The 26515-nt window shown below is 34.8% G+C and overlaps 1 protein-coding gene across 1 annotated transcript in view; it reads right to left on the bottom strand.

Moving 5' to 3' along the window:
• YTHDC2 (YTH N6-methyladenosine RNA binding protein C2) overlaps positions 1-26515 on the bottom strand; it is a 90602-nt gene that overhangs the window by 10882 nt on the left and 53205 nt on the right. Inside the window, exons 18-25 of the mRNA XM_072597186.1 lie at positions 20770-20875; positions 19878-19997; positions 18114-18386; positions 14350-14476; positions 10144-10349; positions 8591-8786; positions 1336-1445; positions 136-428 (exon numbers count right to left, since the gene is read on the bottom strand). Of these exons, the coding sequence (XP_072453287.1) occupies positions 136-428; positions 1336-1445; positions 8591-8786; positions 10144-10349; positions 14350-14476; positions 18114-18386; positions 19878-19997; positions 20770-20875 (1431 nt within the window). The remainder of the gene's footprint in view (positions 1-135; positions 429-1335; positions 1446-8590; positions 8787-10143; positions 10350-14349; positions 14477-18113; positions 18387-19877; positions 19998-20769; positions 20876-26515) is intronic.

Below are 26515 nucleotides of genomic sequence, written 5' to 3'. Positions count from 1 at the left end.
CTTCACAATCCAGAATTTTCTAGTCTTATTTCAATTACTCTTCTCTACGACCTCTATGTTCTAGCCACCCGAGCTAAAAGCTGTTCCCAGAACTAGATATCCATGCTAATCTTCAAAAAAATCTAAAACATTTACCTTTCTGTATTAGAAGAATCATCAGAGAATTCAGTATCTGCTGAACTTTTCCTGCTATTATTTGACCTCCAAGAAGATGCCAAAGGAAGTTCCTCTGAAGACATTGGTCTTGGGCGCTGGCCAATTCCTGATGGTTGCTGCAATCCTGCAGACTGCTCTTCTGTGCTTAAAACAGCTATAATTGCTCTTATGGTTGCTTCATCAACTTGAGACCAAGGCTTAGAAGGAGCTCTCATACGGCGTAAAAATAAGCTATGCCATTTCTGTCTGAGTTGTAGCAACAAGCTAGCAGCCTGGAATTAATTTTTATTCAATTAGAATTCATGTTGAAGCAGAAGACGTATAAACTATTTGCTTATTCCATTATTTAGGATATTTTGCAATTTTTATTGAACAAAACTTGTGCTTTATGCTTTCCTCATAATTTTATTTTGGGGGGGGCAGGGTTGGATTCATTTATTTTTCTGACTTGATTTTTTAAAAAAATTACGTAGTATTTTATTTTTCCCAATTACATGTAAAAACAATTTTTAACATTTGTTTTTAAAACTACTGAGTTCCAAATTCTCTCCCTTCCTCCTTCCCTGCCACGCTCACTGAGAAGGCAAGTAATTCAACATATATAATTTGAGAAAAAAATTATTGTTTCTTTTTTCCTCCCCTTCTCTTTGTCTCTCTTTCTTCTATGCCTCCCTATCTTTCTCTTTTTTTCTCTCTCTCTCTAGATACCTAAGTAGAAAGAAGTTCTTAGGATCATAGAATATAAAGATAGAAGGGATCTCAGAAATCATCTAATTCAACTTCTTAATTTTACGAATATTAGGAAACTGAGGCCTAAACAGGTGATATGAATCATGCAGTAAATGACAGAGGGGGTTCAAATCCTAGATTTTCTGACTTTAAATTCCATGCTTATACATCATTCTCTCTTGTTCTGTGAAGATTTTTTTCTCAGAAATTCTCCCAGGTTCACTGAAATATTATCTAACTTATCTCTTAACACTACCATCTTTATGGCCTAGAGCTTGATTTTTCTATTCATCCTTGGACTGAGCAAAAAACTCATCTCAAGATAAAGTCTACAATAAGAAAAACAGAAAAGGTTTCTCCCTTAATATTCAAGGGGCAGAATTAGTTGGAAAAATCACATAAACACAAAGTTACCAAATATGCTTACATAATCTACTAAATGAAAACTACCTCTGGATCCATTTTGAAATTTAGCCACTCATCCAGTTTCAATGCAGCCAAATTGGCAGTAGTTCTGTCTTCCATTTCACTGTCACTGCTGTCATTAGGAACACCATCCACTTTTCAAACAAAATATTAAGGAAGAAAAAAATACACAAATTTTAGCATATATTTCAGGGCAGAAAAAAATATCTTTAGAGATGTTTCTAAGGAACGTTCCCATGCTTACATAAATCTTCCTGACTTACTTAAATATTTATGTGGACAGCTCTCTTCCAGCTTTCCCCTGTCACAGCAAGGAGGAATTGGAAGGGAGGTGACAGAAGAAAAGCAAGCATCCTTCAGGAAAGCTCAAGTAGTCAAAGTAGGTATTTGTATGTAAAGCATTTTGAAAAACTTAAAACACTATATAAATTCAGTTATTATTGGTATAGTCAAGAATGAACATGTAAATCTTAAGATATTTTGGAGCTACAGAAATCTGTATTTATAAAAGTTTATAATCTGTATTCACCACTCAAATACATTGTGCGCTCACATATGTTCCCTCCAACAATGAAGATTACAAATTACTCATGCCTACCTATTCAATGTGACTCATCTTTGTTTTCTTACAAATCTGTCATAGCAAATAGTCTACCTGACATGGCCTTCCTCTTTCCCTTCTAACTAAGACACCAGGAGCACCTGAGGTATCCACCAGTCGTGCATTCCAGATAAGAAATCCATTTTCTTTTTGGAGTCATTCAGTCTTTGAGAATATGTTACTCTTGTTCTTCACTGTTCTCCTTTTTCACTGTTGTCTTCACATAGCATAGCCTGTTTACACGTACCATATTCTCTTCCATTGCCCTTTGTGTGACAGTCATCTTTAATTCTTGAAAGACTGTAGTATTCCATGTCCCACAAGTGTAATATTGGTTTCAAAGAGACGAGTCTTTGTATTTGGGAGAAATTTGAGGTCACTGAAAGAACTTTGCAATTTCCTAGCACACGCTGATGAACAAGCACTATTTTCATCCAAATGCATGTCATAATCTGGGCAACAGACATTCCTCAACCATGTGGCTTTTCCTGTGTGGATGGGAAGACCAAACTCTTTTGAGTGGTTATGGTTGTCTTTCAGGCAGCTCTACAGTATCTTCAGGTTTGACACAATCAACACAATTTCATCGCACCTAAGAGTGGATGGAGGTCCTTATCACCTCTAGGGAAGCCACTTCAACTTTGATTTTGCATTAGAACCCTCCATGACCTGGCAAATCTAATTATCAATGATCAAATGATTGGTATAAGCAACATCTCATGCCAAACGGGCAGGTCAGCTTCTGTCATAAAGTTAATGACTCTTCATCCTCCATTTAACTGGTATTGTAGGTGAAGACTAAATGCATTAACATAGATACAAAAGCCTAGTGAATACGGAGGAGCTTACTACCAAGGCAAAATACAAAGGCAGGAGTGCTACATAGAGCTAAATAAATGCTGTATCCCTGTTTAATATCCTTCCTATGATGCTGTTGTGGCTGCTGTGTCAGGTCGGGCATGTCCAACTCTTGACCCCATTTGTGGTTTTCTTGGCAAAGATACTGGAGTGGTTTGCCACCTAATTCTCAAACTCATTTTAAAGATGAGGAAAATGAGACAAACGGGGTTAAGTGACCTAGCCCAGGGTCACCCAACAGATGGTAAATCCTTGTTAAATATCCTTTCCATGTTATTGTTAAGTAAAATTAATCTTGCTAAGTGGTCTATGACTGTCCCATTTTGTTGCAATACCAAATATGAACCACTGGACCTACTTGAATCAGGTCAAGCCTAGAAATCTCAATACACAAATCATCAAAATTTTTTGTGATGTAATAAATTTGGCATTCCTTTCAATGGTGCAGATCAGAATTCATACAGGCCAACTTTCATTTATGTCCTCCCCAAAGTTCGCCACAAGAGATCCACCCAATGTGCTTGATTGAGGTCTGCCTTCCTCACTTTCTTCAGGCACTGCAAAAGAGCCTGTGGAGCACTCTGGTCACCTAATATTGAATAATGAAATCTTGTTCTACTTGTTCTTCAGAATTCCTCATTGGTTATAGGTGTTTGCTCACATCTGTTATGTACTTTTTCATTATATTTTCTATATTCATCTTTGGTTCTTCAAGGAAGTGGTGTTCCAGGTATCCTGCCATGCAAGCAACATTGGTAAAATGTTTGTACTGAAAAGATGGACCTTTGCTGCTATGGGAAGCTATGGATTAGCAAAAATACTCTGGAAAGTTCTAAAAGCAATCCAGTCCACTGCTGTCTTTACTTTTAACTCTGGGTTCAACGCACAGTCTATCTGTATAAGCTAACTCAAATATATATATAATGTTGTATATGCTCCACCGGGTATCCATACTGAAATTTTTCAGCTGATGCATGATGAAATCAGGACAAAAAGCATTTTTTTTTTGTTTGGTTTTTTTATGACGATGGACAAGTCAAACTCTTAAGTGATTAGAAATCTCTTCCAGGCAGATCTATAATGACCTAGGGATGCAACCAATACAATATCATCCTCTAAAAAGGAACATTTGGGGAACTTTACCATAGGGAATCCTTCTTCAACTTGTACTTCTGTGCTGGATATCCTCCATCACAGTAAATACTTATGATAAGTATGTACCTCCCTATATTATACCATGCCTGAACTTTATTATCAGCAAGTCATTTCTGCTATTACATCTTCCAAGGAATCCTGAATGATCTTCACATTCAGGAGATAGGAGATAAGATTCACCTTGCTGCAAAAAAACCTTGTAAGGCAGCATTTTTTAAAAATAAATTTTTATTAAAGCTTTTTGCCTTTTATCATCATTTATTTATATCATCAATATATATTATTTTATGATGTTATGATACACTTATTTTATATACCATAAAATTATATTGTTATTTTATTTTGATATATCATCAATACATATATCAATTATATCATCAACTCTTCAAAACCGATTAATTGAAAAAGTCTAAAAATACATACAATGTATTACAATCATGAACCATCCATCTCTGCAAAGGGTAGAGTGGAGTTTTGTCCCTTCTTGTATCCTTCTTTGGGGTCATGCTTGCTTTTTATAATTTTGCAGCATTCACTTCTGTTTTCTTTGTAGTCATTCTTTCCCTTTTAGTCATCAGGTATATGGCATTTCCTCCCCAATAATATTAAGCTGAAAACTTTTCATAAGCAACAAATAGTGAGCACAACAGGATGTCATTCTGCATACTTTTTATAGTTCACTGTGAGAAATCACTTGTCAAAACTTGTTGTTCTTTATTTGTACCCTCATCAAATATGCCCTCAATTCCCCTATGGAAGACTCTCATAAACATTTTGAACAGACAGAAAAGTAGGCATACATTTTTTTTTTAACATCAAAAAAGTATGAGATTTTTTCCCCCATACCTTTGTTATCTTCTCCTTCTTGAAATAACTTGTATTTGGTCCCTCAATATCCTTTCAATTGTAATGCCTCAAAGATAGGTTTCTTCCATGTACAGTCAGTCCTTTTTCTACATCACTGGGGTTAGGTCCATAGTGCCCCTGTGATCTGGAAAATCGATGTAAAAGTCTTTGTCCTTTTGTGGAGGTCAAGAGAAGTTTGAATTTTTTCTATTATGGGGTGTTTACAATACTTTATTGTAAAATTTGGGTTAAGTATTTGGTCATAGGCTCTGTCATCTGCTGACCTTCGTAAGTCATTTGTGGCTTCTGCAAAAATTCCCACAAAATTTCCATTTAATTTCTCATGCTGAACTGTGATATTGAAACTGTGATGGGGAGAGCTGTGATGTGGAAGGGATAACTGTATATTTGATTTAATCTGGTTGCTTTTTCCATCTTTGTCCTTTCCATCTGTAAGTACCTCAGAAACTGTGATGTTAGAATTCAAGTGTGGTGGTTTCACTACCATTGCTGACTTGCATTAAAAGTTTTTTTTAATTTTTCTTTTTCTTTTTTCTTCTGTTTATAGACTTTTTTCCAGTTTCATCTTTAAATGCAACTTTATTTAAAGCAGTTTTATTCTCCACTGCTCTATGAAATAACAGTGCTCATAACCCTTCATCGTTTTTCTTCATAAGACTTAAGACTAATTTATATCCTTATTATAAGTATATATAGTAATACATCAGTGTTGCCGTTGTCAGCTATTTGGCCAGTAAATCAATTATTTGCTAAAGCACTTTCTGGAATCTGGTCTCCTTGTTGTATGAATTAATATATGTTGGTTAAACTTCTGAATGAAATTATTATAGTTGGTGATGATGTCATTTCTGTTGTCCACATTACATTTTGGTTTTAAGTAGCTTTTTAAAATAATTCAGTTAAATCATTCTAATTGTTCACCATATCTTTTTCTTATTCTTTCTTCGTGTTATAATAAATATTGATCTCACTATAATGAGACAATGGTCTGTACTCATATAATTGACTACACAATAAATCCTCTGTCAGTAACATTTCTTGTCTAGGCTGTTAAAACATAGCCAATTTCACTCTCTGTGAAGTCACTTCATGTTCACTTTGTCCAGTGTCTACCAATTCTTTTTTTGATGAAAGAGTCCATGATATAGAGATGTAAGGCTTCTGTACAATTTCCAAGTATTTGGTCAATTTCACCTCTTTCTCCTGAATTATACTTTCCCATATATCTCTCTCCATCTTCACCTTTTCCTACCTTTCCACTGAAATCACAAAGTATCAGTGTAGATGGATCTGATCTGGAAGATCTTAAGAAATTGTTCATCGAACTCCTATACTATTTCATTCTCACCCAGAACAAAAGATAACATACATAAAATGTTTTATAAATCTTAAAAGTGTTATAAAAATATTATCTGTTGGTATGTCTTTCAAAGCATTGTGAACAATTTTGATGTATAAGAAAGACCTTGTACAAAGACAGTCTTTAAATCTTTAAGTTTGTGTGCCACTTACTCAAACGATTCTTTTTTTATTTAATAGTCCACAAACTAAACAGAGTGAAATTTTATGTACATGTATCTTTCAGTCAGTGATATACTATATATGATCTATTGCAGAACATTGTTTAAGAAAGTAGGTTCATTCCCTGCCTATATTATCCATCAAGGATTCCCCTGATGTGAGTATAGATAATTCTCATAAAACTGCTATACAGTTTGGAAAGCAGGCATATAAGTTAACAGTTGCAGCTTTGAGCTTTCTTTTTTTTCTTTTGCTTTTTATAAAGTTCAATGTTTTTTTCCATGTCTTTGGTACCCTCTCTTCAAATAAGCTGTGAATCTTATTCATGCAATACTTTCATAATTGTATTACCTTCAGCATGGACACTGTTAATGCACATGTGATCTATTCTCACTGGTATTTCTAAACTTGGGGCAGCTAGATGGCTCAGTGGATATAGCACTGGGCCTGCAATCAGGGAGGCTTGACTTAAAATCCTGCCTCATTCAGTTAATAGCTGTGTGACCCTGGGCAAGTCACTTTATCTTTGTTTGCCCTAATCCACTGAAGAAGGAAATGGCAAACCACTCCTGTATCGTTGCCAAGAAAACTCCATGGACAATATTGTCCACAAGGTCATGAAGAGTCAGTCATGATTCAACAGCTGAAAAACCAATTTCTAAACTGGCTCTTTAACGGCATTTCCACCTACTTCATAAACATATCCAAGACTGTAACATTAGTCTAAGCATGGTAGCTTAGACTACCATGTTGTTCTTCATGGTGAAAAGTTTATTATAATTTTTTTCTCAACCTTTTGTTACATTGTTCCAGTTTTATTCCTAAATGCTCTCAGGATAACTCTACTTAATTTAATCTTTGCCAAGCTTTTTCAAAACAGGTTTAACTCTTCAGCTTCTATTTCATAAAGCAATATTGGCTACCACTATTCATCTCCGTAAGATTTTGCATTTCTAACTGGTGCAATTGTTCTTGAATTGCTCTCTTTTTACTTGGCAAGTTCAGTCAAGCATTACCGAACCAAAGCAATTTTTAGGTTAGGGTTAAAATTGCTCTCCTGTACTTTTGTCCATCTATTTCCCACTTTTAACGCTGAAAACTTGTTCAAAAAGATTAGGTTAAAGTTATTTTAACACATACCACAATTTTCTCGCTTTTCTTTTGGCTCTACATTCTAATAAATTTGCTCTAATAAATTAGTGGTTTGAATAAATAGACAGCTAATTTAGGAATTACTCCCACATAAGCAATGAATCTGTTCAAATTTCCTACCTATTGACATAATCATTTTCATTTCCTTGGTGTGATGCCATTTAGTGCTTACCATGTCCCCAGCTTTCCAAACTTTTTTTTTGAAGAAAGCAATTATGATGTGGAGTCACAAGTTAACTTTGAAAACCACAAGTTTTGGTTTCTCTTAGTACTTATTCCAGATCCATACCTTCCAATATATTTTTCACTACACTCACATTGTCTCTATTTCCACCTTTGTACTGAAGTCAATGGGTATCAAAATACATGTCTGACTTGGAGAGTTAACAAATTCTTCAAAGAACTGTTGTATGACTTTGTCCTCAGAAACATACACTGGTGTAGAAGTTAAAATTGTTTCCATGGTGGTCTTTTTATGAATACTCATAGTCACAACAGTATGAAATAAAAATGTCCCATGAAATGATTTTTCTTGTTGCCTTCCTAATAAAAGTCACTCCATCAGCTCCTTCATTCGCACCTTCATGTGGCACTTTTCTTCTTTTTTTATGATTTATAGTGAAATGTTGTCAGTGATGACTCAGTTCCTCCAAGAAGTATAGTACTCCTTTGTCACCTGACAAAGACTTCATATTTAGAACTAAGTTAAAAAGGACAGATGGTCTAAAAGCTGTGTAATTCTTAACATCCTATGCTCACTTTTCCAGAATCTTGCCAATGGCTCTACAGGAACTGAAGGAGGAGGGGTCAGTTTGTATTTTTCTTTATTCACTGCCCTGTGCAATGAATTTATCAAGCAGATGACTTGCTAGTGATGTTACTTAGCTAGGTAGGTCCTCAGAAAGGTGACTTATCCTGTTGCTGAGATCATACTCAAAGACTTCCTAGTATAGTATGACCTAACTGGGAACATGTTCGTCTCATGAGGAAAACATAAAGGGAGTAGACCTTTAGTTACACTGCATTTTACACATGACAGCTACTGTGCTTGATTTTTTACTTCATGATATTCTTGTTTTAATAAGAACTTTTAATTAAAACTACTGAGTTTTACTTAGCATTTACCTCTAAATGATGAAGGCTCCTGAAGAGCATTACTTGCCAATCTAGCTGGTCCACAAAATACTGAAACAGTGACAGGTGTCACAGCTGAACAACATCGGATGTTGGCTATTCTATGTGCTCTGGTCATTTCATCATATATAAGCCAATCTGTAGGGAGGGCTTGAAGTGCTGCTGCTTGGCCGTTGGCTGGAGGAATCTGTTAAAAATATAAAATTACATAAAATTATAAAAATTAAAACATGCAATTACAAAATTACAAAAAAACCTTTGGAAATAGACCAAGAAGTGGTATCGCTAGATCAAAAGTATAGGTAGTTTAATTCTTTGGGCATAATTCCAGATTACTCTCCAAAAGAGTTTGATCATTGCACAATTCTGTCAACAATGAATGTGTCCCAATTTTTCCATATCCCCTCCAACATTTGTCATTTTTCCCTTCTATCATATTAGCCAATCTGGTAGGTATAAAATGATATCTCAAGGTTGTTTTAATCAGCATTTCTCTAATCAATATGATTTAGAACATTTTTATATAAAATGTTTTGATTCCTTCACTGGAAAACTGCCTATTCATATCCTTTGACCATTTATCAATTATGGAAATGTTTACAGCAGCTCTCTTTGTGGTGGCAAAGGACCTGAAATTGCAAGGATTCCCATCAATTGGGGAATGGTTGAACAAGATAGTATATGATGGTGATGAAATACTATTTTGCTATAAGAAATGATGAACTCAATGATTTCAGAAAAACATGGAGACTTGCATGAAATAATGAAGAGTGAAATGAGCAGAAAAAAGAAAACACTGCATATAGTAACAGCAACATTGTATAAGAAGGACTTAGAGTGAATAAATTATTTTGTCTATTAATGAGTACCCAAATAACTTTAAAGGACATATAAAGGAAGACCTTGTCTGCATCAAGAGAAAGAAATGGTAAAAAGAAGTATACCTAGAATAATTTTACATATATTTGTATGTATTTGAGTCTAATGGTAGCTATCTCTAGGGTGGCAGGGAGGGAAGGGAGAAAAGCAGACTAAAAGAAATTTACATGATAATGTTGCTGTTTATTTGAAAGGAATAGGAAGTTGTGCATAGTAGATTTGCAGTTTCATGTATAATCACCTTTTTTATTGTATGATGTTATGGAAATGCTTGTTTTATTCCATAAATTAAAAATAAAAATTTGAAAAATTATAAAAGTATTTTAACTTTTACTCAGCTTACTTAAAATATTTCAAAATGTGGATGTTTTCTCATGAAATACATAAGTATACCAACATATACTCTATTATCGAAACTCTGAGACATAGTATTTCATGAGTTTTAAATGATATTTTTTTAAATTTTAAAATAATCACTCTAGTTCTCTCATCCCTATGTCTCCATCAAATATGCTTTTGCCTGGTGTTTAATTTTATGTATCTTAATGTTTCAATTCCAAAAGAAGGCAAGTAAACCAATTCTTGGCATTTTCATATTCTTGAGCTAAATTTTATTCTATTCAAATATTCTGCATTCTAAAAGTGAAACCAAGAATATCATTTACCTTTTTATACTGAGGCTGACTGAGAACAGAAGTTGGATGAAACCGTACTTTTTTCTCCTTTGGGCCTGTCAATACTACGTTCTCTCTGTCCACATGAACTAAATTAGGATACATGCCTGCCACCAATGCAGCTTTAACCACAGCCCAATTTTCAGAGTTTGTGTTAACATCCCGAATGTCACCACCACCTCGTGCTCTAACGAAACCTAGAATGAAGAAAATCCATTCATAACTTATAAGTGATTTGAAACTGAACAAAAGCTTTCTCGTAATAAAAGTTACAGCTCATTAAATGAAATACAGATACATATATACATGTGGATTTATGGAATGTCCTTTTCTGGAAAACCTTTAAATAAGACAAAGCATTTCATAAGTAATTCTATAACCTTAATAAATGTAGCCATAGACCCTCTGGGCTTGTTTCTTAATCTATAAAATGAGTGGGTGTGATGAGACATTTTCTTAAATGTCATCATTCTGTGATCTCTATCACATCTTTTTGGGTCATCCAAGATGAAGGTAAGTAGTTGGAATTAAATGATGTCCCAGGATCTCTTCTATTTCTATTATCTGAAATGTCCATTACTACATGCTACCAAAGGGTGCCACAAATGGGCAACTGAACATTTCTCCTGATCAAAGTAAATTATATATTGGCTACAATACAAAGTGAAATGTCAAAAACGTTTTTTCCCTTTCTCCACATTCAACATATCATTAAACTTTACTCCTTCATCCTAACAATAACATCTCTTTCTTTTGTCTAACCTATAATATAAAGCCTGGAAGTATTTTTCCTCACTGAACTATAATCCTCAATAACTGATTCAAAGTAATTACCCTCGAGGGAAATGGAAATTTAAATGCTCTCTAAAAGAAAAATAAAAAGCATTTGGTGCCATAAAGGAATTAAGTGCTTTTAGAAATCTTTATCAATTTTAACTTCCTCAACGTCTTACTTTGTGGTGATGGGGGGTTCTCAAAGACTCTACCATAGGAACTTAAGTTCTAGCAAGTTCTATCACACTGGAAATGCTTCAATTATGGCCCCAGAAAAAGACTGAGTCTGTTATTCAGGAGCCAATGTAACTAAATACAGAGAAGCTTATTAGTGGAAAGCTGGCAGCCTAGTAATTAGGTTTTTGGCCATAGCAACCACTGAAACAAAAATGAAAAAATCAATGGTTTCATGACTACCTCCTTCTGCATCTGTACTGACAGTGGCAGAGTAGCAGAAAATACAAAGAATCACAAGTTTTAGACCATCTATCAACATTAACTGAGCCGCTGGTATTCTAAATGAGAGATTCTTGTCAATGACCACTGAATGGACAATGTTAGAAAAGCTGAATCAAAATAATCTTTGCTATAAAAGACCAGAAGAAGGAAGTTGCAGCTAAATAAAGGGATAGTTTAGTTTCTTCTTGAAAAGAAGATTGAGTTGATTTTGCTGTATGCCCAAAGAAAATAAGAAACATTATTTTATAGCATAGTTGACTACCTTATATTCTAATACTCATGCAAAAAGAACACCATGAAAATAATTGTAACATATATCAACATTTTTTCCAAAAGATTAAGGGGTAGAGAATTCTATGAAGAACTTGATAATATCTTCCAAATAAAATCAACAAGGACGGATACTTATTGACTTCAATGCAATGGTTGGAAAAAGTGAGGATTACGGGAGACAAATGGTAAAGTATATTTCAAGAAGGAATGAGACGGTGAAAGACTTATAGACGATACAGAAACCTTAAGTCTTCACATGTAAACACTTTCATCAAGAAAAATAATGGTAGGGATTGGACATAGCAAACACTAATATCATAAAAAGGAAATCAATTATATTTTAATAAATAGAAAAAAGCTCCTTAGGGATGTCGAATTCATACCTAAATCAGCTATGTGTGTAAAGTCAGGCACTACGCTTGCCAAAGAAAAAAATGATAATAAATAAAAAGCTTGAAAAAAGTGAGAAAAAGGTATGGCATATAATAAAAACAACTCCATCTTGAACTATTTAAATAAGAAGCTGATAATGAAAAATCGGAAGCAGACAAGAGAAAGAATATCAACATAATTTTAAAAATACTGTTATATATCAAAGTTTAACCAATGTAAACACTAGCTGTAACAAACCCTGTAAGAGTCTAGAACATTGCTTAGTCATGAAACTCTTGACTTACTCGAGAGAGATGACAGCCAAAGACTACACCAGTTTAGAATAGAAACTCATTTATGAAATTTTATGAAGGATGACAAATGACTACGAGCAATATCATCTCATAAACTGAGAGAAAGCAAAGTTAAAACCAGGGTAAAGAAAGCTAGGCAAAAAATTCAATGATGCAAAGTTATCTCAAGGACATGTGAGGATGAAACTAAAAAGAAGGTTAACAACTGGGGGAAAAATGGAAATAATCTGCAAAGATCACTTTAACACATCAAGAAAAGTAGAGTGAGTATTCTAATACTACAGTCCTAGACATCTTTATAAATGAGACAGAAATGCAGCAGAATTGACAAAGCGTATATAAAAGAGAAACATACTGGAAACAAAATAATTGTGTGGGCTTTCAGGAATCAGTAAGCCAGAGAACTGAAGGAGGGGAAAGATCAAAGGTGTTGGAAAAATTTCAGACTTTATTAATAATAAAAGAAAAGGTGGCCAGGCAAATATCAATAATTATTTCTCTCCTATCATTATAAAATCTTTATGAAAGACACTTTTGCTCAAATGAAGGGCATCCTTGACGAGGGTAGGAAGGAATGAGCAGGCTTCACAAGAAATATTTAACAATGGGCCACATCTTTTACTATTTTATAACTGATTAAAAATGTAGTGAATATAAGACCCCATCGTGCTTATTTATAGATTATGAAAAAAGCATTTGATTTAGTAAGGCAAAACGCCACTTTAAAAACTTTCTTCCAACAAGGTATATATCCCATCCAAAATAATAATTCTAGATTCCTTAAAAAAATATAACAGAAATAAGTCTGTTCCTTGACCTCATTATCTGGTGAGGTATGAGTATCTATGCTTGCCATAGGTGTTTGTCATTATGATGGAGGAGATCCAACACTGAGTGTAAGCTGAAGCAGGATAATGAAGTACTCCAGATGCTAATATTTGCGGATGACATTGTGTTAGTTGCATCTAGCCATGGATTATTGTGATACCTCCTAGAAGAGAGCCATAACCACTCAAAAAAGAAAAAAAAAGGCCTGATCATTCACACTGGAAAGACCAAGTGCATGAAGATTATCTATTACCCAAATTATTACTTGTATTTGGACAACCTACAGAACATCTATCACTATATACATCTTGGACAGGCAATGCAATGATTTAGACAAGAGATGAACAGGTAGAGAGTGGCCTGGATTGCCTTTGGGTAATGGGAAAGCTTTTTTAATAATTCCAAGGCTTCCCTTGAAATTAAGGTCCATCTTTTTAATACCAACATTCTACTTGTGGTGGTATAAGGCTTGAAATACAAGTCTTCAAAGAACTGAAAATAAACCTCTCAGAAGCCAATATATGGTGTGTGTGAGCAGGCTATAATATGTAACCAGTGCAAAACATGGAAGAAAAAATGGAGTAAAAGAGGAAATATATAAAAACATCACACTAAAAGGATAAAGGAAGACAGATGGACAACCACAGTGTTCCACTGTTATTTTCTTAATGTCAGGAAAAGGCAAGCAAGTTCTTTAGCATATCAGTTAGCCCCCTTTGGCAGACACATAGGAGGTGGATAAGAATCATATACAGGATGAAAAGGCATGGAGTTGTGGCAGTAACCTTAATCACTGGAAGGAACAAGCAAATGTTAACTTTTACAATTCCTCAGTCAAAATGCTGGCCGTACAATATTTGTTACAAGATTTGTGGTATGTGTGTATATCGGGAGAAAAAAAGGGGGAAGGAGGGAGAGAGGAATAGAGGAGAAAGAGAAAATGCCAGTCACAAGTAGGTAAGTGCATGGTATTTTGCAGGTTTATCTTAATTTCAGATGTTTTAATACCAATTAAAAATGAGGTAGACAAGTAAAATTCCACAATGCATTTTGTTAAACTTAATATGTGCAACCTGATGTGTACTCTGCATGACAAAAATAAGCTGCCACTGCTAAAAAATATCATAAGTATGAGCCAATGCTTATGCTCAATATAGTAACTATTTTGGAACTTTACCTGATGCTCTAAGCTGACCAAGCAACTGAGTTCTCATGCCTATAATGATTTCCATTGTAGCTTGTGAAAGAAAATTCTTTTCACAAAAGGCTCGTTCCCAGCCATCACTTCGTGCTTTCTGCCATGCCTATGGAGAAGATTAAACAATACTTAATGAACATCTAAAATATGTCCAGCAGCATTACTGAAAACTAAGACCTAATTTATCTCTCTAGTTTGCTTTTCTTCTTCTGATTATTTTATTAACCTTTAAAAATTATGTTAGGCCTTCTTAGAGGTCTTCAAGAGGGGAGTCTCTTCATGTATTAGCTGATCAGTAATGTTTAGCCCTTTTGACTTTCAGATTCTTTGACTCTGTGATCCTCTAATTTATCAAATGAAGCAAAAGCTCCTTAACTTACTTGTTCATTCAGTGGAGGGAAGGGCAAGTCCCAAATTGGGAAAGGTTCAGCAATATTTAATTTACTTTTACTTTCTGCTATTGCTAACTCCAAAAAAACCCAAAAATTCTATACTGTGATTGATACTTGATTCATTATCTTGTCCTCCTCCTAGGCCTGGGAGAATATCCAATTGCTAACGAAACTTCAAAATAATATATGTTGCAAAAATTTATAGCAGTCACTTAGGTCCTTAGGTCAAAGCCATAACTCTCCCCTTCCTTAAATGGAGCTGAAAAGCAAGGACTTTTGTAAATTGCCTATGCAGTAATGGAAGCTACTCTAGATAAACAGTAGGATGCAGAGTAGTAGCAAAAGTAGGAAGACCCCCAAATGACATACTCCTCTTGTTCGTATTCCCTCTCTCTCTTTCCTAGCCAGGTTTTCTGTTTTGAGGAACAGAGAGAAATTAAAATAAAAAATGCGAAACAAAACATTATTTCAATATTCCTTCTAAGGCTTATCTGCCTGGAGGCAGACTATGGTATTTAGCAGTTATAATGTTAATAATGCTTTACAAATAATAGGTATATGTAAATTTTCAACTATATGATAAGCGTTCCTAGTCCCATGAACACCACAGGAGCCAAAAGAATTCTGCATGGAGCTCTATTTATTGGGCTCTAGGTATATGTGCTATTATATTAGAAAACTTTTTAAAAAATAATAAGGAACACATTTTAGAACTGTTAAAATAGATCACAAGACATCCAAGATGGAATCTTAGTGTTTTGGCCAGGTTTCTTAGTGGCTGAGTAGAATTTTTAATCCAGGTTCTACAATCTAAATCCAATGTTCTTTACATTGTGCTTAAGATCCTACATCTTCTATCTCGGGAAGTGGCAAAATATACAGTCTTCTTTTTAATATATACTACTTTCCACTATTTCCCATTTCTCATGTTGCTTCCTGTTTATCTCCCTGCTTCTAATACTTTACTTTGTTGTCCCTCCTTTATCATTATATTTTTGGTCACAGAGTGTAAGAATCTTTTAAAAAAATTACATTCTTGGTATCTTCCACTGAAGTACTACTCTACACTAAGTACAGTGCCTGGCATAAAGTAAGCCCTTAATAAATGCCTGTTGACTTGATATCTCATTATGGACATTCCAAGGTTCATGAAGGCTACAGAAATATTACACAAATTATAGCAGGTTCTACTAAATCACAAAAACTTCTAATACTAGGGTACCACAGATTATATGTCTTTTATCTAAGAACTAGCTTAGCTAAGTTGGGAAGGGTTCATCACTAGAAGGTTAAGAATGAAATGATTCATTTTCTTGTTACAACTCGCAGACCATTTATTAAGGCATTAAGGTTGTTTGAGCTACATTAGTGAAGGAGACCAACATGACTGAAATTATGTATTCTTAAAGTACTGAAATACTATTTCTTATGCCAAACAAAGATATTAAGAACCAAAAACATCAACATAAAGATACAGTCCTAAAAGAAGATAATTGTGTCTGGATACAATAAGATAATCTTTATCAACAGATTAAGGATCTGTAGGCTGGCTCTCTTTCTCAGTGAATGTGACTGAACACTTTTGAAATTTTAAGCTTTTTCTCCCCCAAACTATATACATCTAAAATCTGCCAAACTCCTAGGGAAAAAAAACAACTAACACTACTATCTTTTAAAGTTTTCAATATTCTTTCAGTTGTTTAATCCAGTGGCAGTTCTGGTCCTTCTTGATCTCATGACATTGTTAAAACCCCTTCTCCTCCCAAATACTTTCCACTATAACAGATTTCAAAGATGGACTTAAAATTCAGCTCTTCTTAGGCCTAAATGCAGAATTCAAGCCAAATACATCACATTACTTCTCTAAAGACCCTGGTATTTGAGCAAAAAAAAAGATATACTTTCCCCAAGTGTCCTGGACACTCTTTTCTTTTTACATCTTCTCACTTATCAGCTCCCACAGATTCAATTATCATCTCAAGATGACTCCCAAATCTATAAATCAAATCCTGATCCTTCCTGTGAATAGCAGTTCCCCTTCAACCACCTGCCCACTAGACACCTGTAAGAGGTTCTCCCATAAGCATCTTAAAATTCAACATGCTTAAAACTAAACTCGTTATCTTTACACACAAACTTTCTAAACTTCACTCTGATGCCTGTGGGTACCACTATCCTCCTAGTAGTTCAGGTTATAACCTCATAATTATCCCAACTTTAACGGTTCCTTCACTCCACATGTCCAATCAATGGCCAAATCTTGCCGATGCTACCTCCATGTCTTTTGATCTCACTTTCTTCTCTATACTCACAAAGATCCCATTTTTGTTCAGGCCTCCCACTTCTCATTGGCTGTAATATAACAGCATCCTAACTGAACACCCAGCTTCCAATCTCTCCCCTCCCACACAACTGCCAAAATAATCTTCCTAAAACACAAGTCTGGCCATGTCACTTCACTGTGACATGAACCTTCAATGTTTCCTATTTACCTCTATGATAAAACATAAACTCCTCAATCTGGCACTTGAAACCCTTCACAATCTGACTTCAGCCAGGTACCGTCATTTCACATTGTTCCCATTTGGTGTAACTCTACATTCCAGCCACACTGGCCGACTGTTTGTTTCATAAAGTTTACACTCTGTACCTCTACAAGGAACTTGCTCCTAGAATGGATTCTCATCTTCATTCTACCTGGTGTTCAAAAGTTCATGTGCCACCTCCTCTGGGAGGCTTTCCCGACCTTTCCACTATCCCTAATTCTTACTAATCTTCCTATCCCCAAATAAAATATGTATACGCTTACTCTAAGGACTATAGTGTGAAAGCAAAAAAAGATACGAATACTCCTTAATGCACCAGCTATTGTTCAAGGTATTATCGTCCTATTTTCTGAGATGACTATTACTAAAAAAAAAAAAGATCAAAGTAACACATGCTTAAATACTTTAAAAGAGCTGTGATTTAATGAGTAGGGGTATTTCCCCTGCACAAATATATATCATAAGTATTTTACACTTAAGTAGATGATTTTATGAGTTTCTGTAATCAAAAATATCCACCATCTAACAGTCAATCTTCTAGTGATGAATTTTTTGAAATTTAGGCATGCTAGCCCTCCCTAATACTCAAAGTCCTTGCAGCTTACTATAAGAGCTTCTGTTGCAATGCTATAACCTCCAACCACCCAGTATATACAACACAGGACTTTAACAGAATAACATACATAACATACGGTAAATGTAACTAAACACTTTTGAGATTTTAAGTTTTTTCTCCCCATATTATGTACACCTGAAATCTGTAAAACCTGTACTCTTTGCATACATTAAATGATAATGACAATACCTGAAAAGCTCTCAGAAGTGCCATATGGTCGCTAAAGGTGCCTGCAGTAAAACGTTTCCTACACAGCATGGCTGCACGCTTTTGAGAAGCTTGTGTGGGTAGCACAAAAGGATCTCTATATGCTAGAGTACAGGCAATGGTAAGGATAGGGTCCAGACACTTCAAAACGACAGCACACAAGACCATTTTACCAAGGTGAGGTTCTACTGGCAAGTCAGCCAAATGATATCCAAGTTCAGTCAGATCTTCCCAGGTATCCATGGCATCTATTGTCTAAATAAATGACACAGCCAAGTTTAATTGGACGTTACTGTTATACCCAGTTAATTAATCATACTAAACGAAATTTTATATCCATATTAAAGAAAACAAAATAGAATATTTTACTGCTATTTCCCATACTCACAGAACGTGAGTTGGAAGGGACCTTCAAGGTCATCTAGTCCAACTCCAAAATCAATGCACAAATCTTGTCTACAAGATCCCTAACATGGGCTCATCAAGTCTTAGTGAATACCTTGAGTGAGGAGAATCTTGCTTCTTTATAAGGGAATGCATTATATTTTTTTGGACATCACTAAGCATTAGAAAGGTCTTTCTTAAACTGAGACAAATCTACCTCTTTCTAATTTTTATCCAGTGATTCTGGTCTCTCTTCTACAGCTAAGTAGAATAAGTTTGATCCCTTTTCCATATGGCAACCTTTCAAATGTTTGAAGATTGACATTATTCCTCTATTTTCTTATCAGAAACACTGTGGCAATTTGCTTCAAAAACACTCATTTGGGATGTAAAATATTGTTATACTTTATTATTAATCCTATTTTTATTTAAAAGTGAGTAGTTTTTATTAACCATGTGAAAGAATGCTCCAAATCACTAATGATATGAGAAAAGCAAATCAAAGCAACCTTCAGATTTTATCTCACACCCAGCAAATGGGCAAAGGTGATGAAAAAGGTATATATAGTCATGCTGGGATTGCATGTACTAGGCATACTAGTTTATTGGTGGAAAAGTTATGAAGTACAAAAATAACATGAATTACAAGAGTTACCACAATTTTGAAAAACTACTAGGTATACAGCTCAAGAAAGTCATAAAAAAAATGCTTCAATATACATCAAAATATTTACAGCCACATGTTTTGTCTGGGCAAATAACTCAAAATAAAATTGAGGCCTACTGATTAGCAAATGGCAAAAAAAAAATTAATAGTATATGAATGAAATGGAGTATTACTATGCTGTAAGATATTATAAATATGATGAATACAAAGAACACAAAAAGATTTACACGAACTGATGCAGAATAAAGCAAGCAGATGTAAGAAAGCAATGTACTCAATGACAATAATGTAAATAGAGGAAAAAACCAACTACAAAACAACTGAAGGTGAATGTTGCAAAATTACAAAGAACAGTTAGACTCAAAGAGATAAAAGAAGACACCTTCTACCCTCAACTTCTCTGTAGAAGTGGGAAGTTCAAGCTGTGGAACATTGAATATATTTTCGGATTTTTTTCATTATACTGATTGGTTTTTGCCAGTTGTCTCTTCATCCTCTTTTTTTCTTTTTAAAAAAATACTTTCTGTTACACAGGACAGATCTCTCAGGGTTGGGGGGGAGGAATATGGAAAGGTTATGGGGGGAATGTAGGTAATATAAAAATAGAAGATATCAATAAAAATGTATTCTTAAGACGTACAACTTTATACAAGACTACAAAAGCAATTACAGATTGAAAACATTAAGACACTTACCTTGAGCATTTGAACAGCATTTCTAACAATCAAAGCCGGTGGAGGTTCTGGGGCTTTCATAAGAAAGTCAGCAATGGGACAGTTTATAGGTGCTAATAGTTTGGTATGTAAACAAAGCTCCTGTAAATCAAAATCAGCAAACATATTTTGAAAAAAACAATAAAATTAATCTAACATTGACTTTCATAATTTTGGCCACTCATCAAAGCAGTGTATGATTTTTTTAAAATGAGCTCTAAAATAAAATTTTTGAAAATATATAGTTTTAAATTAAATTCCAGATTACATTTTATGTGGCAGCTCTAAGCACAGAAAAATCAGATCCTACAGAGCTTGACAAGTTTCTAAAAAGAAGGGCTGGCTTACCTACCAGGGACTGAGGAGGAGGGAAAGTATCTTTACAAGATCAGGTTTCCTACAATGTTGAAGTGGCAAGAACTGATAACATAAAAGATAACCTAGTGTCCTAGAACCTAGGAAACCAATATACTTCTGGCGTTATCTCTTAAAAACTAAGAAAGGTTCTTTTATCTGAAATGATTATATCTGTTTATCTTCTAAAACAACTGAAAACATAAGAGAATCATACAGAAATGAACTTATAAATGTGGTAGTGAAAAACTGTACATAAATATATATTCCCAATAATATGGGAAATTATTTAAATTTCCCATAAACTGAAATACTGAAATTTTACTACAAAAATGATAGCATTAACTTTAAAAGAACATTTAAAGGATAAATTTTTCTTTTGTAATGCAAATAAATACTCCCTAAAACATGTGCTTTGTGAGTTTGGAATGTTTGCAATTATGTTTTCCTAAAAGTAAGTCCTATCAGCATGTTCAGTATCAATAAATTCTATTGTTCAAGTTTTCAATCAAATTCCCACCTGCAGTGGCATTCTCAGAAGTTCTGGTGTCTGAAATTCCAACATATTCTGAAATCGAAGTCTGCTAAATAGACGAAAACAGATTCCAGGCCTACATCGACCCGCCCTTGGGAATAAAATATCAGATACTGAGTACACAAATATGTGTAAATTCAAGAAAAAAAAACCAATCCGTCCCTTAATTATATAGATATAGAACATAAAATGGCTTATGACTTTCCAAGAAATGTTTTCCAATATAAATCATGCTGGCCAATAAGATCCTTTCAACTAAAATAATTATTATACTAATGAAATTCAAAATTCATGTACAAGGCCATTTGACTTCTTGGGACATCATTTGCCTAACCAGTAAAAAGATTAAGTTTAAGATCAACTTAATTTAGTAATTACAAGAGTTCAATTCAATTAATCGTTATCTACTTGATTACTACTTCTATGGGCCTCAGTTTCCTCATCTTTAAAATGAACTGGATAATCTCTAAGGTGTGGTTCAACTTATTTCAAAAATGATACAACTCAGAATAAGCTGAGGCTGTCAAGGTAAGTTACAAGGACAACAAAAGTGTATTTTAAACTATATTGGGAGAAAAAAAGGATCAAAAAATAGGTTCTTTGCTTAGGGTAGACAGAAAAATAATTGACAAAGAAAGCAGACCTGCTCACAATTCTTGTTTTTGTTTTAGAAAATGAACTTTACATTGGAAATGACAGAGCAAAAATAGCTAACAGAATTAGTAACCAAATCATATAAGGAGTTAGTAAAAAAGCATCTATTTTCCCTTGATGATTTTTAGTTATTAAGCCCAGAGAAATTACATCCTTCAGTCCTGAAAGGACAAGGAGATCTGGCTGTTGAGTCACTATCAGTTATATATGAAACATCATAGAAAAGGGAAAGGAAATAGAAGAACAGAGAAGGGCAAGTTTCTGGATTTTGAAAAGAGGGAAGAGGACTGTTTTGGTTATAATGGTTTTAGAACAGTTTGACTTCCAGTCCTGGGGAAATCTTAAAATGTATTAATTTTAAAAATGTTTGGTGAACATCTAGAAAGGGAAGTAGGAATTATAAAGGCATGACTTCACCAGAACAGCTTATACTAGACTAATACCATTTTGTTTTTAAAAAGATTACTAAACTAGTAGTTTAGGAGAGTGCCATGGCCATACTTTACTTAGATTTAAACCTAGCTTTCAACAATGCAATTACTCTGAAAAAGGTAGAGAGATGTAGATTAAATGGTAATGATACAACTGGATAGATTCAAAACTGGTTGGATGGCCAAACTCAAGAGGAGTTTTTCAAGGTTCAATGTCAATGTGAAAAAATTTCTCCAATGGAGTACTTTAAAGATCTGTACTTGGCCCTGTGCTGTTGACATTTTTATTAATGACTTAAATGAGAAGACACAAATGGCATGTTCATCAAGTTTTGCTTAAGAGACCAAGCTGAGAAGGACAGCTATTATAACTGAAGAAAATATGAGGATGTAAGGGAGATCTGGACATGGTGGGGTGGTGAACCTGTGGCATTGAGGCCACACGTGACCCTCTAGGTCCTCAAATGTGGCCCTTTGAATCCTGGGACTTGTTCTGTGAAGTTTGGATTCAAAGGGCTGCACTTGAGAACCTAAAGGGCCACATGTGGCCTCAGGGTCCCACCCCTGTACTAGCACATCAAAATTTAATAGGATTATTTTTATATTTAGGGACAAAGACCAAAACTAAATAAAAACACCTTCAGAAATAAAATATGGAGAAAGGCATGGTTAGGCAACAATTCTGAAAACGAAGTTTTGGTGGATTACAAATTCAGTGTGAATCAGAGAGGGAAATAGCAGTCAAAAAAGCTCATGTGATCTTGGGCTGCATAGATCTAGGAAAAGGAAAGTGATGATCTCACTGTACTGTGTCCTTCTCAGACCTCATCTAGAGTAGTACGTTCAGTTCTAGGTACCACAGAGTAAGGGGTGATCTAAGAGAGGTACTGACTTGGAAAGAGGAAAACCTATGTCCTTATCTGGAGCAGCTAGATGATGGAGAAGAAAGCCTGGAATCACCTTCCTGAGTTCAAATCTGGTCTCAGACACTTACTTACTAGCTGTGTGACCTTGGGCAAGTCACTTAACCCTGTTTACCTCAATCTGAAGAAGAAAAACAGCAAACCACTTTAGTATCTTTGACAAGAAAACTTCAAATAAGGTCATAAAAAGTTAGATATGACCGAAAGGCAACTCAACAACAAAAATGTTCAAATACTGTCTCTGACAGTAACTGTAAACTTGTACAAGTCACGTAACTTCTTTGCTTCAGCTTCCTCATCTGTAAAATGAAGGGGCCTCCATGTTGTAAGGTGCTTTTCAGCTCTGTATCTCTGAGTCTTTAGAGACTTTTTATAAGATAGCGACCAGAAGAAGGCAATGAGGATGGGCCTTGAGATCATGTTACGCAAAATTTTATTTAAAAATTGCGGATAGATAAGAAAAGACTCCAAGGACATGTGATAATTTTCTTCAAATATCTGAAGGACTGATATGCGAATGAGGGGCTAGATTTGTTCTATTTGGACCCAGAAGTACACAGGAAAAATCGATGAAAGTTGTAAAGAGGCAAAGGTTAAATTTCAGAAAAAAACTTCTTAACAAGAAAAGTTACCAAGAAATGGAATGGGTTGCCTTGAAAGTAATACACTTGTCATGTATTACTATATATTGCTTTTATGTATGAGTTGAACTAAATGGCTACTTCCAACTCTGATAATGTGATAGTTCAGGTTCCTTCCAACTTCAAACTATAATATGATTACCAGTTATCACATTTCTTTAATCTCCTCTCCCATCCTACGGTCCTCCTGTCCCACAATCTAGGTTTGTTTTTTTCCCCAATGGCACTGAATTCTGAGAAATTTGTTCAAAGTTTTTCTTTTTTCATTACTTCATTCTATTCTACTCTTACCCACTAACCCATATTCCTCACTGTGCAAATAGCTCTTAAAATCATACCCTTACTATGAAATATATGCTTTATAGATGACACAAAAGTAGAAACTATGGATTTTTCTGAGCCTATCTTATCTACTTAAAATTCCCAACACTCTCTAACTAACCTTTGATAAACAAATAATGTTAACATTTTTATTTTCCTTTTTCAATCCATATTGTTATTTCTAAATAATATTTGTTAGCTATTGTCTTATATTCTTCCCATGCAGAATTTCTTCTGTGTCATTTTCCTCTTCCAAAATCCATTTCCTGGCACTTTTTCCTCTGATCAAGTATTTGATCCCACTCTAATTTCTCCTTCTATTTGTGCAATACTGATTTGTACAGTGAAAGCTTGAATAATGTTGCTAACTTTTTAAATTCCTAGAAGGCAAGAATCATATCTTTCTAAATCCTTCAATTCCTAATATTCCACCACATAAAAAGGGTATTTAATAAATGTATTTGATATAGTTTATGAACCAACAAGTTATTGAAAGAATCTCATTAATTAATTGCGCTTTAATAAATACTGTGAAGTAGTCTTAAAAATTTTATAGACATGAGAAATCAGGTATGGGTTGGCAATTGCCTCTAATCACCTGGCTGCCCTTTTCTGGTTAAAAGTACCAAAAAGCTATTCCATCATTCTGGAAGTCTTGAGATATCTTAAAAATCAAATTCCGAGTTTCCTTAAAACTATCATTTCTAGCATGGATATCTTCTATATGTATTTTTGTTAATAGAGTATGTTTCATTTATTTATTTAGTTTTCAATATTCATTTCCACAAAATTTTGAATTACAAATTTTCTCCCCATCTCTGCTTCCCCCCACCCCCAAACACTGTACATTCTAATTACCCCTTCCCACAATCTGCCCTCTCTTCTACCACACCCCTCCCATCCCTTATCCCCATCTTCTCTCTTCTTGTAGGGCAAGATAGATTTCTATACCCCATTACTTGTATTTATTTCCCAGTTGTATGCAAAAAGAATTCCCAACATTTGTTCCTAAAACTTTTGAGTTCCAACTTCTCTTCCTTCTTCCCCTCCCCACCAATCCCCAGTGAGAAGGCAAGCATTTCAATATAGGCTATCTATGTGCAGTTTTGCAAATGACTTCCAAAACAGTCATGTTGTGTAAAACTAACTATGTTTCCCTCCATCCTATCCTGCTCCCCATTTCTTCTATCATCTCTTTTAACCTTGTCCCTCCCCAAAAGTGTTTACTTCTAATTACTCCCTCCTCCCATTTATCCTCTCTTCTATCATCCCCCCACCCCACTTATCCCCTTCTCCCCTACTTTCCTGTAGTGTAAGATAGCTTTTCATACCAAGTTGACTGTGCATGTTATTCCTTCCTTAAGCCAAATGTGATGAGAATAAACTTCAGTTTTTCCCTCTCACCTCTCCCCTTGTCCCCTCCAATGAAAAAGCTTTCTCTTACCTCTTTTATGGAGATAATTTGCCCCATTCCATTTCAGACTTTCTCCTTCCAATATACTCCTCTCATCCCTTAATTTTATTTTTTTAGATATGATCCCTTCCTATTCAACTCACCCTGTGGTGCGTGCGTGCGTGCGTGCGTGCGTGTGTGTGTGTGTGTGTGTGTGTGTGTGTGTGTGTACATAAAATCCCTCCAACTACCCAAATACTGAGAAAAGTTTCAAGAGTTAGAAATATTATCTTTCCATGTAGGAATGAATGTAAAGAGTTCATCTTTAGTAAGTCCCTTATGACTTCTCTTTCCTGTTTGCCTTTTCATGCTTTTCTTCATTCTTGTGTTTGAAGGTCAAATTTTCTATTCACCTCTGGACTTTTCATCAAGAATGCTTGAAAGTCCTCTGTTTCATTGGATGACCATTTATTCCCCTGAAGTATCATACTCAGTTTTGCTGGATAGGTGATTCTTGGTTTTAATCCTAGTTCTTTTGACTTCCAGAATATCATATTCCAAGCCTTTTGATCCCTTAATGTAGAAGCTGCTAGATCTTGCGTTATTATGATTGTGTTTCCACAATACTTGAACTTTTTTCTTTCTAGCTGCTTGCAATATTTTCTCCTTGACCTGGGAACTCTGGAATTTGGCCACAATATTCCTAAAAGTTTCTCTTTTTGGATCTCTCTCAGGAGGTGATCAGTGGATTCTTTCAATATGTATTTTGCCATCTGGTTCTAAAATATCAAGGCAGTTTTCCTTGATAATTTTACGAAAGATGATGTCTAGGCTCTTTTTTTGATCATGACTTCTAGGTAGTTCCATAATTTTTAAATTGTCTCTCCTGGATCTATTTTCCAAGGTAGTTGTTTTTCCAATGAGATATTTCACATTGTCTTCTATTTTTTCATTCTTTTGGTTTTGTTTTGTAATTTCTTGTTTCCCCATAAAGTCATTAGCTTCCACTTGCTCCATTCTAATTTTTCAATAACTGTTTTCTTCAGTGAGCTTTGGGACCTCTTTTTGACTAATTCTGCTTTTTAAAGCATTCTTCTTCTCACTGGCTTTTTGGACCTCTTTTTCCAATTGAGTTTGCCTATTTTTAAAGGTGTTATTTTTTTTTCAGCATTTTCTTGGGTCTCCTTTAGCAAGCTGTTAATTTGCTTTACATGATTTTCTTGCAATGCTCTCATTTCTCTTCCCAATTTTTCATCCACATCTCTTACTTGATTTTCAAAATCCTTTTCGAGCTCTTCCATGGCCTGAGACCATTGAATATTTATTTTGGAGGTTTTGGATGCAGAAGTCTTGACTTTTAGGTCTTTC

Source organism: Notamacropus eugenii, chromosome 3 (assembly GCF_028372415.1).
Source record: "Notamacropus eugenii isolate mMacEug1 chromosome 3, mMacEug1.pri_v2, whole genome shotgun sequence".
NCBI lineage: Eukaryota > Metazoa > Chordata > Mammalia > Diprotodontia > Macropodidae > Notamacropus > Notamacropus eugenii.
The sequence above is the reverse complement of the archived record's forward strand: the minus strand, read 5'-3'. Positions and strand labels throughout refer to the sequence as shown.